Genomic DNA, 14,510 nt, shown 5'->3' on the forward strand with positions numbered 1-14,510 from the left:
AACCGAAAGTTCTGTTTCCTTGCATTCAAGATAGTTTAAATTATTTATGAATATTCGTTCGCGTGTTTTCATTCGCCCTATTTACGTGCCGGACTCACAGTGAAAATTAGTGAAAATTAGTAAAAAGTGATACTGAAATAGTGATAACGAAAACTAATAATGAAAGATGACAGTGAAGTTTCTTGAACGTTTCTTGAGAGTTTCTGTATGGTGATTTATTTATACTATCAGTAAGTATCGGTGGATCGACCCGGCGACAGAGATGCATTTTTATCGTGATTATTTGCGGCTTAATGGGTGAGCTACATTTAAATTTGTTAATTATTCAATTCACATTTTTATTTGTCGAATAGAAAAGTTATTTAATTTTTTAAAAATGAGTATCTGTTCTTTCTCATCATTACAATATCTAACGAAAATAATTTTCCATATTTTAGCTATTATTTCTTTGCGATAACGAATAAACGTATTGAATAAATTCGATTTACTTTGATTACGTGAGTAGAGACTAATTTTGTTATTTCTTATTCATGAATGAATGATAATTCAACAATAATCCAGATTTTTTAATTCATTATTCAATGTAACTTTCATCTAACAGCTTTCTATTATACCGACGTTATTCCGACGTTATATCGACGTTATACCGACAGTATCGATACATTTGTTCACGACGACGATTGGCCGTCATATTCGAAGCTATCGCTTACGCTGTACGCGCCCGGTCTATGAGCGCTCTCATTGGTCAGTATTTTTTGCTAATAACTTGAAAATGGAGCTTCAACTAATGTTTTGGCAAAGGAAGAAGCTGTTCAGAATGGCCCCATCTACTACCCCTTTTCGGTCCTTACAGTAAGTGTGGAACACCCTGTATACAGATGCATCAACTGGCGTATATTCATGTTTTTTAAAACAATATTTGGACTTTTTTATTTTCAAATTAAGTGAACTTGGTTTAACGATTGTTAAACTCTTGTTAAGTCTTGTAATGGATATTGAAATATATATATTTCGAAAGCCAATATTAGTAATATAGAGCAAAATTTATCGAAAAAATTGACTACAAATATATTCCAAATTATTAGAGCTTGACATGAAAGTAGATTTGCTTGATTTAAATTTGCCACTCGTTTGTACAACCAATTTAAGGGGGCAGCGTTTTCAAGAGATCTAAGGTGCGGAGAGTGAGTGTCGTCTCTGGTTTACTCCATGTTCTGGGGTTCGAGGAAAATTAAAGTTTGTACAAAGTACAGATTTAAAATTAATAAAGTTTTACAAATAATTGATTTTCGGTTGGTATTACACTGATTGCACAAGGTGTTGTGTCAGTTAGTGTAAGGCACTTTTTTTAACTTGGTCGTATTCAACACAAATAGTAACAAACGTGTAAGAATACTGTTGTTGCTAAGATGATCGCTTGAAGACTACCAAATACTCGGTTCAACCACAAAAGTGCTTGAATCTTGCACGATTGATAACATAGCGCTCATTCGTTACCGACCAGGATTTTCGGTTACGTATTGTTTATGAAACCTGTACAGCGCTCGACAATATAAAATGTATATTTGAGAGAGGCTTTTGGAATGCTTTCAATTTTCTAAATTAATTATATTTCATTAAACTATTGTTTTTTATACAAACTTTATATATTAATTAATTACTCTTCTTCCATTATGAATGTAAACTTCAATGTAAAATTGAATTATAAAGAATATTAAATTATGTTTTGATATAGTTTTCAGAATTATCTTTCTAAAACGTAAAGTTTACTGTTAAAAGTAAGTTTGTACTTGCAAAAATTTTTTTATTTTCCATTTGTTTCGATTACTATTCTAATTTTATGATTTATTTCCCAAATATTATTGGTCTGTACTTCCAAAAATCTCCATGCTCCAAACTGGCTGAAATTTTGGGAATGAGTTTCTTTTATAGGATTATCACTCCCTACTTTACCGACGCAATTATTCCCGGCAGGAATACTTGAGGTAAATTTGGAGGCAATTCTGATGCTATGAAATTTGCTATTATTAATTATTTTTTAAAAAGTGTCAATGTATCAAGAGTACTAGAATTACAATATAACTCGTAGTTCATTGCGTTTCGTTACTAATAAGCGTATTATATGGATATATATGGAAATACATACGGATTGTTGGAATGGTTACATAAATTTAAATAAATATGGCTGTGTTCACAACACTATAAACCATAGCACTAATTTCGTAGACCCAGAAAGCGACGCTTATACGCAAACAGTATTTCCGCATAGATAGCATACAATACATAAACAGTATTCAATGAAACTACGTGAACTACTATTAGTTTTCCGAAGAATAGCCAATTTTTAAATATTTTTTTTGACATGTAAAAAATACTGTTAATGTATAAGTTGTCGGTAAAACTGTAGAATTACTCCGTCACCTCAAAAAAAATATTCGGGACATGTTTTCGATGTATTTTTGCCTCCTGAATACGAATATGATCATAAAAATCGGCGGTCGGACATATCTGAGCTGCTATTTTGGAAAAACAGCAGAAAATCGTGATTTCTTAGAGTTTTTTGTATTTATTTTGAAAAATTCTCATCTGATGAAAAAATGTTTCCAACAAAAAATGTAGAATGGAAAATTCTCTACAAGAAAGTTCTGATACATTTTTTTTTGTAATTCTAACGGTAAGGCTGCAAATGAACGACGAAAGTGTCAAAAATTACCTTTCGAATGGTTAGGTTCGCTAAAGCGCGCGCCCTACCGCCGGAGCGCTCCAAGAGGCGGGGAAGGCAGTAGGGCGCGCGCTTTAGCGAACCTAACCATTCGAAAGGTAATTTTTGACACTTTCGTCGTTCATTTGCAGCCTTACCGTTACAATTACAAAAAAAAATGTATCAGAACTTTCTTGTAGAGAATTTTCCATTCTACATTTTTTGTTGGAAACATTTTTTTATCAGATGAGAATTTTTCAAAATGAATACAAAAAACTCTAAGAAATCACGATTTTCTGCTGTTTTTCCAAAATAGCAGCTCAGATATGTCCGACCGCCGATTTTTATGATCATATTCGTATTCAGGAGGCAAAAATACATTGAAAACATGTCCCGAATATTTTTTTTGAGGTGACGGAGTAATTTTACAGTTTTACCCAAATTTTGTATTTGGAACACTTCGCTCATTGTATTGTACTTTGCTAATGCAGAAAATGACGTAAGAATGGTAAAACATTTTCTTTCAAGTCGCTAAAAACCATTTTCACATGTTTTTTTTGCAAAAAAAAAGTTTATTTACAAAATTTGATCAATATCAGAGCATGACAGTTTTCCAAACTTTCGTCTTATTTTTTTTTTCATTTCATTTTCATTTAAATTACTTATCAATCATTTGTTATAGTTTTTCGTTTTATCCACATATGATATTTTGTATCGATAATATCTAAAGTGACATTATCGAGAGATATATTTTCAAATATACTTTTTAAAGTTATTCAAATTTATTAGTAAGATTGTACTATAGGCTTATACTACAATAATTTTGAATTTACGCGTGTAGTTCCAGCAAAAAGCGAGCAAATGATATTAACGGAGATATTTTGTGAAAAGAAAACGAGTTTCGCTGCCCTAAAACTTTTCACGCACCCACAATTCGTATACTTTCACTTCGCCCACTAAACAAATTTTTTGAACTTTCTCCTGAAATAATCAAGAATCTCCATGTTTCACTTTTTATACAAATTTTGCAACAATTCGTACGTCTAGCAAAAAGAATAGAGAAATTATGTAATCAATATCTACCTAACGTCTAATTGCAAACGTGTCGCAATGCTTTATCAATTATCTTAAACAAAATAATTAAATCACATTCATCATGTAAATGTCTTATTATCTGTCGTTTTTAAAAAATGTAGTATAACATATTTTGAATCAGCACTTTCCAATTCTTGCTTTTACTAATTGTGTGAGTTTTGATTTTTTATTTACAGAAACATTCGCCTAACTATTTATTCAGAATATGTAAATGCTTAGTATTTGCTATATTTGCAATTCCAGCACATCTTAATCATAATTACAGTTAATAATGTATGCGTACAAGTAGTCTCTGGCCTATTGACTTAAAATACTGAAATAAGTACTTATGTACGTTACACATATTATCGGGTAAATGAAAATGTACCGACTGAAAGATGTACATAATAATGTTTACGTCATTTTCAGCAAGAATTGAAAGAGTCTATTGTGTTTAAAATAATTATTACGTTCTTTATTATAAAGCGAAGGTGTAAAATGATTCGTCTTTATTCGCAATTCTTTCTTTTGGTTAGAATCTTTCGTTCCTTCGTTTCAAAAAATTATTTATAAAATGTACCATTTTCAGATTTCCAGATTTCTTTATTTTGTTTTTGTCTTAACTTATTTTCAGATTTTCTCATTTTCTTTCCTCCTATTTCATTATTTTCTTTTTCTTATATCATTTATATGTATATATATGTATTGTTTTTTTTTAACGTGTCACAAAAAACAGATTAAGAATGTTGGAAAGTGAAAAAACGTACTTGTGTAATTTGACTTACATAATGATCGAAGTACTTGAAATTTCAATATTAGAACTTCTAGGAAATACCATATTTTGCGGAGAAGAGAAAGTGATCACTTACTGTGCACACTTGTTTACTTTTTCATTAGTTTTCGTTACTGATAACAGATAAAGAAATATTGCGACATTGACAAAAGTTTGCTGCCAAATTTTCACTTATTGAAGTTTCCAGACGCATCCTGATACACTTTCGCAACTTTCCATAAAATACTCTTTCCTCATATAAATCCGGATCAGAACATGATTGCTGCTCTAGATAAAAATCTCTCGATTGCTCTACATTTCTATAAGTTTCATGTACCATTATAACTATTTACATTCACTTTAATAATTAATTCTCACGTCTTATCAGATTACTTAATAATGAAGAGATGAATGTAGATTATGGAACAGTTATTTAATTACTTTAACATAGATGGTTTATTATTAGTTACTTCAATTCTGATAGCTTTTTATTAGTACACAAATATTGTACGTACACGTATGATAAATAATTTGGTGCGTAACAAATAATATACAAATTTCTTAAAAATATTATTTTTATTTATTCGAAATCTCTTAGTCTATTATCATAGTTGCACAAAAGTGTAGTAACTATACTTTTAGTGGTTTTAAATTATTTTGCTGATCAATAACTGATAACTTCATATGCAAACAAGGAATAAATATATAATAAATATATTAATTAAATTTACAAGATATATTCATTAAATAGATTTTGTATTAAATGGTTTAAAATTACAATTTAATCTTGCGTTTACATATGAGTATAGCTCGAATTTGAAATATTAATATAAATAATTTATGTCAATGTTTACTATTACATATTTATTGATTTATATTATTAGGTGCAAATACAAGAATTTATCATGTACTTCATACTGATACTTCTAGTTATAGTTATACCATTTATGCACATAATACAATAAATTTAGTTTTAAATGAAAATTTAAGGTTTTAGATTTATATTCTAATTATAAATTGAATTCGAAAATTTTAATTGTCATTTAGAATTGTTTGAATTATTTGTTAAATAATATCAATTAATAAAATTATTTATTTATTACAGTATTTAATGTAATTAAAAATAATATGAAAACGTTAAAGAATTATCTATGTAATATAATATGTGTAGAAACATTAGAAAATGATCTGTTAAATGTAATATAAGGTATCATTTAATCTTTGATTTTGTTTTTCTCAAAAATATCAAAGTGCACAATATCTAGACATTAATTGGCAGCAGTTATTGACCATCATAAGAATAAACTTTAATTTAATTAATAAAATAACAAATAACAGTAGCAAATAATGTGTCCGCATTTTTAACTTCTACAGTAGTAATAATCAATGTATTCTGTACTAATCGCAAGAGAGGTAATTATTTACGAGGCGAACTTACAGATAATTTTTATAGATAGTTAAATCATGTCGCGACATTTCCTTATCCTCACGATAGTAATCCTCGCTTCTAAAACATGTTTTCCCAAAGAACAAGTTTCTCCTCGTGTCAGCCTAAATTCAATCGATGTTAATATCGGAAATAAGCAATCGTTTGAGGTGTACGGCCAATCATTCATATCGAAAGCGGTCGATACAAAACACATGGAGCTTGATGACCTTACGTTTCATTCACCTTTATCGCTTGTTCATGGTCACTGGTAGATCTCGGTCCCCTTCTACCCTTGAAATCCCGAATTTTCTAACGGCCGACAGGTGAAAAAGGTGGGAGCTCGACGAAGGACAAAGTGACACTCGAAGAGTCACCGTGCACACGATCAGTTCTCGTATCGCTCAACTACGACGAACGTCTCCGTAACACAAAATGTCTATGTTCACATCATCGTTGATTTTCTTCGCTATACATCTGATGGTTCACGGATGGACCGTAAGGAATGATTTACTGATGGCTCATGGATGGACCAAAAGGGCCGCTATAGGACCGATCCAGGAGGCGATCCAGAACGGTGCTGCATCGCAATATAACCGGGAGTTGTGTGTGTGGAGACGCGGAAATGACAGGGACTCCTGTCCCGATCCTGATATACGGGTATACCTTTACGCGAATAATCGGCCCAGAAGAGAATTAGATTCCAGGGAGTCCGATTGGCTAAGACAGGATTATGATCCAACCAAGGAAAATGTGCTACTGATTCACGGATATGCAGGTAGATTTTTGTCCAGGTTTACGGCATGAAATGTTCAAAAACATTTCCTTCCCTAGTAGTCATTCTCTAGTAGAGAATACTACTACTACTCACAGTTATTTTAATCGTGGACAATTTTATCAAGGTTCTTTTGTATTATCAGTATTAAAGTACTGTGTATAAAATTGTTGAGAACAATTTGCCTATTACTTAAGCGAATAATTTGATATGTTTATTATAATTCAGATGTTGAATTATGATAATTTTGATAATTATGAATAATACGTGATTTTTAGAAAATCAACACTAAAAGAGTTTTATTTGTACTAATTAATATAGTTGTTCCTTTTTTGTGTATATACTAATTTGATACTACTTTGCTATATTGTATTTAAATATGATTAATTTCTTGCAAAATTTGTCATGTAGTCTTAACTGCTTGAATAATTATAGACTTTATAAGCAATAACAGCGTCCGTGGTTTTCATGTCGTGTAAATACATATTACCTCTGTCATTGAACGTACTTGTAGCCACACAAGCTGCAATTTTAACAATATGAAGGTCGTAAAACCACTCTATAAGAGTGATTTTTTATATTTTTATGATGAAACTTTTCTTATTCATTTATTTCGTTTTAATCAAATTTATTTCTCATTTCATCAAATCGTTATCATTTACTGATTATAACATTATAATGTTAAGTAAGTAAATAAATAATGTTCTTCTAGTATGAGATATTCGAAATACTTGCATTTATAGATAAAAACCCTGCATACGAGATAACAAAATAATTAGGGAAATGATTAATCCTTTCATGTTACAGTTCAGATACAACAAAACAAAATCATATTTGCAGCACGGTTAAGTCTGAAATTTAATTCCACTTATAATCTACATGGTGAACTACCCCTAAATCCAAAATATACCTAATATTACAACTTTCCTTATTTGTCTTAACATTGTAGCAATAATTAGTTAGTTTTGATTGATACATTTCCCGAGAAAATCGTACGTTAAAGCAGATCTCTTCTCAATCTTTGTTGTAGCATGAAATTATCGAGGAATCGCTGTAAGTAAGTTTTCAAAACACGTAATGGAAAACTGAAATTCAAGTACGAATAATTTGTACGAAAAGCTTTTCTAGATTGTTTTAATTATTAATAATTATTTATTACTTATATATGTATTAGTGAGATCTTTGCGCTTGATGGAAGTTGCAAAGACATTTTATGTTTCAGTTTCCCCGTTGTATTATATGTAGCCGATTTGGTTTCTTAACATCAAACTATTAATGATACTGAATCCACATTCAGCTATATATGAAAATGGAAACGGTAACAATAGTTTTCTTGCAAATTTGATTAAATTTAGATACTCAATTTCTGTTTGAAATTTTTTATTCGATTTGAACTGATCTGATTTGATCTGATTTGATTTTCGGCTAAAGTGTCAACGAAATCCCCTCAAAATCCATGAAGAAGTACATCAACATCCCTAAAAGGTCAAATCATTAATCACAACCTATAAATTTTTCAATTTTCAGGCGGTGATGATACGCTACCTATAGCTGTCCTCCGCGACGCGTACCTCAGGAATGGAAGTTACAACGTCTTTTTAGTAGACTGGGGTGCCCTGTGTGCTTCACCCTGTTACCCTGCAGCAGTGTCGAACCTACGTCCCGTAGCCCGTTGCTTGGCGGGCACTCTGACCACGCTGAGAAACCTAGGTCTGCAGATTCCACGGACGACCTGCGTGGGTCACTCGTTGGGCGCCCACATCTGTGGCATCATGGCGAACTTCTTATTATTCAGGATGCATCGTATAATTGGCTTAGACCCCGCTAGGCCATTGATGCGACCCGGCTATGTAAATCGTTTGGACAGCGGAGACGCAGATTTTGTCGAAGTGATCCACACGAACGCCGGATATTATGGGGAGAGCGGTCGCATGGGGCACGTTGACTTTTGCGTGAACGGCGGCAAGGTGCAGCCATTTTGCGAAGACAAACAGAATTATCAGCTTTGCAGTCATGTCTGGGTCGTCTGTTACATGGCCCAAAGTATCGACAATGATGGTAAGCAACCTATGGCTGAACCCTGCTCGAGACGATGCCCTTCCGGACCTAGAATCGCGGCCAGAGCAGGAGAATACGTAACCATGGGACAGCATACCCCCGTAGGAACGAGGGGGTCTTTCTGCTTCACTAGCAAACACCCACCGTATTGTCCCAAGTACGAAAACGGACGAGGAGATGAAAGGTGCTGCGTGCCGGAAAATAATCCTGTTATGTTCTAGGTGAGGGCGAAGCTTTTTGAGAAGTGGGTCAAATTTTATTCATTATTTTTTTTAATACCAGCCCGTAAATCACTAATGATAAGTGTCACTTGGAAAGAAGTGACTTGGAACGAACTTAACAGTCGATCTTTTATCACGATCAATGGGTGGGTCATTTAAAAAACTTTTAACGGTGTCACCCGCGAGTCACAGGTTCGTCATCACTGTTATGATGAAACGAAGGCATGAGCTGCTTGGGTGGATCTGTATTTTTATACCGCGAAAGAGTATAAGACTGTGTTAAAAAATTTTGCACGATCGGAAAGTAGTGTGTAGAGTAACAAGTGATGTAACTGGACCTATTAATTGGGGTGTGGACTGAGTACCACGAATTTTTTGATAGTGTTTGTGAAGTACGCCAAGTACAAGTAAAGAGCAAGATGAGGAGGTTTGGAAGTTTGTGAAGTTAAGCAGTTGAAATTTTTCAAAGTTGAATGGTTGATAGCTTGTAAAATTACGAATTTGGATATTTAAAAATTTGTAATTTTGAGGGTGGGGATTTGAATATTTGGAAATTTGGAGAATTAGAAATTTAGAAATTTGGAAATTTGGAAATTTGGAAATTTAGAAATTTGGAAATTTGAATATTTGACAATTTAGAGATTTAAAAATTTGGGAATTGAAGAATTTCGATACTTTGAAAAGAAATGTAGGAAGTTAGATATTTAGGAACTTGAAAATCTGAGAATTTGTAAATATAATCTGGAAATATTTAGTAATTTGGAAGTTTTGGAATTTAGAAATTTGAGAATTTGGTAATTTAAAAACATACTAATTATAAATTTAGAAATTCTTAATTTTCAAAATTTCTATGCTTAGCAAGTTTCAAAGCTGACAACGTCGGTTTCACAAAAATGATAACTCTTCAATTTCGAATCATTTTTCATAAAAAGGACTGAACCTATTTCATATTACTCAATAAAAATATTTACATTTACAATGTAATGTTATACCATACATAAATAAAATAAATAATTCTATTGAAAAGAGAAAGGAAAGAAAGATGAAAAATGTAAGTAAGTACCACTTAAAGATGTACCACATTTGGTCACATCGTATTTAACTAAATGGAAAGTGGTTTAACCACTCGTGATTGTTAGACGTAACCTAGGATATTTGCTTAAAGTAAGCAGTCGAAATGGACGGGTGTGAACGATATGTAGATCAAACAAATTCTTGCTCGTTACTTAATCGATTAACACAGGTGTAGGAGAATAAGTGGATCTTCATACGGTACCGTTTTCGATTCCGGAACGCAATTGCGTATTCAAAAGCGGTACGCATCGTCCGGAAAAATCTTGCGTTCGTGATCTATCGGCCAATCAATCCCGTTAACTGTTCCACTGAACCTCCACGATATATTCACGACAATGTCCAACAAACTGTTCTTCGGTCTTTCTTCACCGAGCTCCGTTGTGCAATTGATTATTCCAATGATTTGCACCTTAAAGAATGATAAGTGGTTTCGTAACAGCTCGCAGTGTACAATGTTTGATCATTTTGAAAAATGTTGTTGACTTTCTAGAAATGAACTTATTTGAAAATATAAAAATTTATTTTTAACCCGTAATTACCATCAGGTAGTTTAACGTATGTACATGAGTTGGTCAAGTTATGTCGTTTTTGGCAACATTCGTTCAATTTATGGGTCAATCCTTTTTCTTTGACAAATGCATACATGACCTCCACCTTGGCGGTTTCAATATATTTATATTCAATATTTTATAATTATATTTTATAATTATATTTATATTCAATATATTTATATAAATTTTATATTTTATATTTTATTATTATATTTATATCAATTTTATATTTTATATGTTTATATTCTTAATCTTTATCTGATTGAGGTTAGTTTAATAAACTCACATACCCTATTTTTATTCTTACTCCTTGTTCAGCAAATAAGATTTTAAACGATACCAAAAAATTTTGAAAAAATTGTGAAAATTAAGTCTATGTATCTTTTATCAAAATCACATGTAAATACTCATGTATTATAAGAGATTTTGCTCGTCTATGTTATACATATAAAAAAATCGAACGAGAACATTATGATTAATGTATATAAAAAGTAAATTTTACAATTTTTCTTTGTATAATTGATAAGGTGATTCTTATATTAAAAATTAATAAGTAATATTTTTAATTATTTATAATTATACTACTATATGACTTGAAATAGAAAAAGTATAGGTTTAACTTCGAAAAGGTTAAATTTGGCCCTTTCATGGTATTTAAAGGTTAAAATAATTATTAGCGATTTATTTTGTTTTTATCGAGCGAAAGAAGATAATTCGTTGGAAGAAAGTTGGAATTCATGATCCAAATGCAGCTTTAAGTTAAAAGTATTTTTATATTGTTTATCAATTTTTATAGATAGAATTATTGTAGGAGAACGTGTTGTTGAAATGCAAGACAATAAATTTGATTATTAAAACTTACACGCTACGATTAATACGCCATCATTATGTATTGTATTACCAACACGCGATTATGTATTCGTAATAATTTTCAGCTAGTTATACTGTATGATATGTAATATATGTATGTATATACGATAATCAAATTAAATCTGTATTTTAAAATATGCGAGTGTAATTTTATTATATTCTCGTATTTATGCAAACAATATTGCTTTATTATTTTAGTTTCACTGCTTCATTAGTTTATTATTTTATTATTTTACTATTTTGCTGTTAGACAAGTCTACAATTTTGCAATTTTTTTATTCTACAATTCTGCTATTTCATCATTTTATCATTTTTACATGTTATCATTTTATTATTGTATCGTTTTACTATTCTATTACATTATGATTACATTATATTATTATTTTATTCTTCCATCATTCAAAAATTTTATAGTTTGCAATTTTACTGTACCACTATTCACTTTCATCCTGTACAATACAACAATTTTTTACGACTCATTTTCATATTTCCTTTATCTTCTACTTTTTAAACGTTGTAAATTCTGCACAATTCGATTATTAATTAACGAATAGTAAAAATCACTACGTTTAATATTTTTCTAAATGTTAAACAATGATTCTTCTCTTTCTAAGAACCTTTATTTTCATAGGTGCCGTATCTCATAATGGTTTCTTCAAGGTTGCAATCCTTAAGCTCTCAACGCCTTCAAGATTCGACCGGTCTGCACGCACTTTAGAGCATTACAATGAGCAATTTCAGTTGGAAACTTGAAAGAAAAGTTGTTAAGAGACCTATCGTTACACGGAAGCTCATTGACAAATCCAGACATCGAACAGTAGTCGGCAAACTGGCGCCCCGCTGTTTCAAAAGTGTTTCGAGAGACATCGATACTGGAAGATCCTTAGAAAGGCGACACGTTGACGCGACATCGTGCTCTACAACAAGAACTCGTGTCTCTACACTATACTCTGCAGATACTTCCTCTTGAGAACAGCGGTTTTCGAAATTTGCCCAATATCCAACGACCCAGATATATACAGTACTTACTACGAAGTAGTGAAATCGTAAAACTTTTTGAAGACTAAATTATGTAATATAAACTGAAGGAAGTAGATCTCGCTAAGGAAAATGGCGATGTAGAAGATCTTATTACATCTACATTATAGGATGGTTCACTTTAAAATTTAGGAATTTAAGAATTTGGTAGGTTCGTAAGTTGATAATTTTTTAATTTGATGATTTAAAAATTAAATAATTTGGTAATCTGGTCATTTGGCAACTTGGTAATTCATAAATTTAGAAAGTTTGTAATATAACAATTTGACAATTTAGAACTTTAGAAGATTTAGAAGATTAATAGCTTGGTAATTTGATAATTTAGTAACTTAATACTTTGATAATTTGATAATTAAATAATATTATAATATGGTAATGTGTCTATATCTCCAAACTTTCAAATGATCAAATTACGATTATAAATTTTGAAAATATGAATTTTCAAGCTAACAAATTTAATAAATTTTCAAACTAATTTAAAAAGTGCAGTAGTTTTCAAATACCCAAGCCTCTAAATTTATTGAATTATATTCTGAATTGAATATTTCGATTCAGAAATTAGAAATATGGTATTTAATTGCGATGTATAAAATTTGCAAAATTGTGAAATTAAAAAATTTTTAATTTAATTTACTGTAAAATGTTTAAATCTGAAAGTGCGAAGATTAAAAAATATGGTAAGAAATTTGAAAATTTCGTATTTCCATATTTTTAAGTTCCTAAACTTTCAAGTTAGGAAAATTTTATACTTCTATATTTAAAAAAATTTGAAAACTGTTAAATCTTCAGCAATTTATTTCACAACCATGTTGTTGCGTTAGAAAACTATACCGTCCTGTAACAAACGCTATTCCAAATAGAAAATCACCGTGTAGTGTCATTTTGTTTCGGACAAATTACTTCGTTTAACATTTAAATCAAAATACTGAAGTACCTGTTCAACCAGGATACATTATTTTATTGATATTTTATCAAACTTGTCTCCTAGTATTGCATAACGTGTCTAACATGTACGTGCTTTTTTATTTTATTAACGTTTTACATTTGTTTGAGTTATAAATATCTATTTAAAAGAAATAGTAGATGATAGTATTATAATAAATGATATTAATGATAAAAATGATTATAATAATCGTAAATAATCATGATAATAATGGGAGTATTGCTCAAAATAATCGTAATTATGTATTTTAGAGAATAGTAATAAAAAAAATGATAACGATCAGGAAAATATGAAAAAAATAATAACAATAATAGAAGAATTAAAATAATCATGATAAAAATGATAATAATACACAGATAGGATACTACATTAAATATCCAATTTTTATGTAAAAGATGATTTATTGCAACGATAACGCACAGCAGATAAATTTCCTTAAACTATCTTAAGTAACGATACAATCCTTAAAAATATTTTGGTATAAAGTATCCAGAGTGTGTAAATTAATTGGTAAAAATAGATGTACATAATATACAAAAATACACCCTTAATCACATCATTGATAATACAGTGTTTATAATACTGTCAGGCTGAATGTATCTGTATACTCGTATTTCGAGCACGACACTAATAACAATGATAGTCACGTTAACTGATTCCTTTTATAAGGCACTAAATTGTACTTATTTACAATTTGTTCGAATAATATTCACGATGCGTGAGGCACTTTTACGTTCGAGAAACAAATATACAAATATCGAGCTTTTTTCTTAAAATTATTAATTTTCGATAAAATATCCGCATTCTACTTATCACAAAGGTTTCCTCATTTTCTTTTTTTCATAATATTAAAGTAATTCAGTCATCATAAAGTATCGATAATAGCAGAAGAATATTATTGAAAACTGTTGTATTAAGATATTGGAAATAAGGAAAGCTTTAAAATGATCTCGAAATATCTTTGGTCTTCTATTAACAATCTAATTAAAGGTAAATCTGTATTTAAT

The 14,510-nt window shown here is 30.5% G+C and overlaps 1 protein-coding gene across 2 annotated transcripts; it reads left to right on the plus strand.

The window, feature by feature from the left end:
- The first annotated feature begins 5,721 nt into the window (after positions 1-5,721).
- LOC100876598 (phospholipase A1) lies at positions 5,722-12,846 on the plus strand. 2 transcript variants are annotated; one of them, XM_076537855.1, is made up of 3 exons: positions 5,722-6,751; positions 8,276-9,027; positions 12,154-12,846. In XM_076537855.1, the coding sequence occupies exons 1-2, from the start codon at positions 6,409-6,411 to the stop codon at positions 9,025-9,027; spliced, it is 1,095 nt and encodes a 364-aa protein (XP_076393970.1). In that variant the 5' UTR covers positions 5,722-6,408; the 3' UTR covers positions 12,154-12,846. The 2 variants fall into 2 exon arrangements, with proteins under 2 accessions (XP_076393970.1, XP_003708257.1); XM_003708209.3 differs by lacking the exon at positions 12,154-12,846 and having other exon boundaries at positions 5,724-6,751; positions 8,276-11,659.
- Positions 12,847-14,510: the final 1,664 nt, after the last annotated feature.

Source organism: Megachile rotundata, chromosome 12 (assembly GCF_050947335.1).
Source record: "Megachile rotundata isolate GNS110a chromosome 12, iyMegRotu1, whole genome shotgun sequence".
NCBI classification, from domain to species: Eukaryota; Metazoa; Arthropoda; class Insecta; order Hymenoptera; family Megachilidae; genus Megachile; species Megachile rotundata.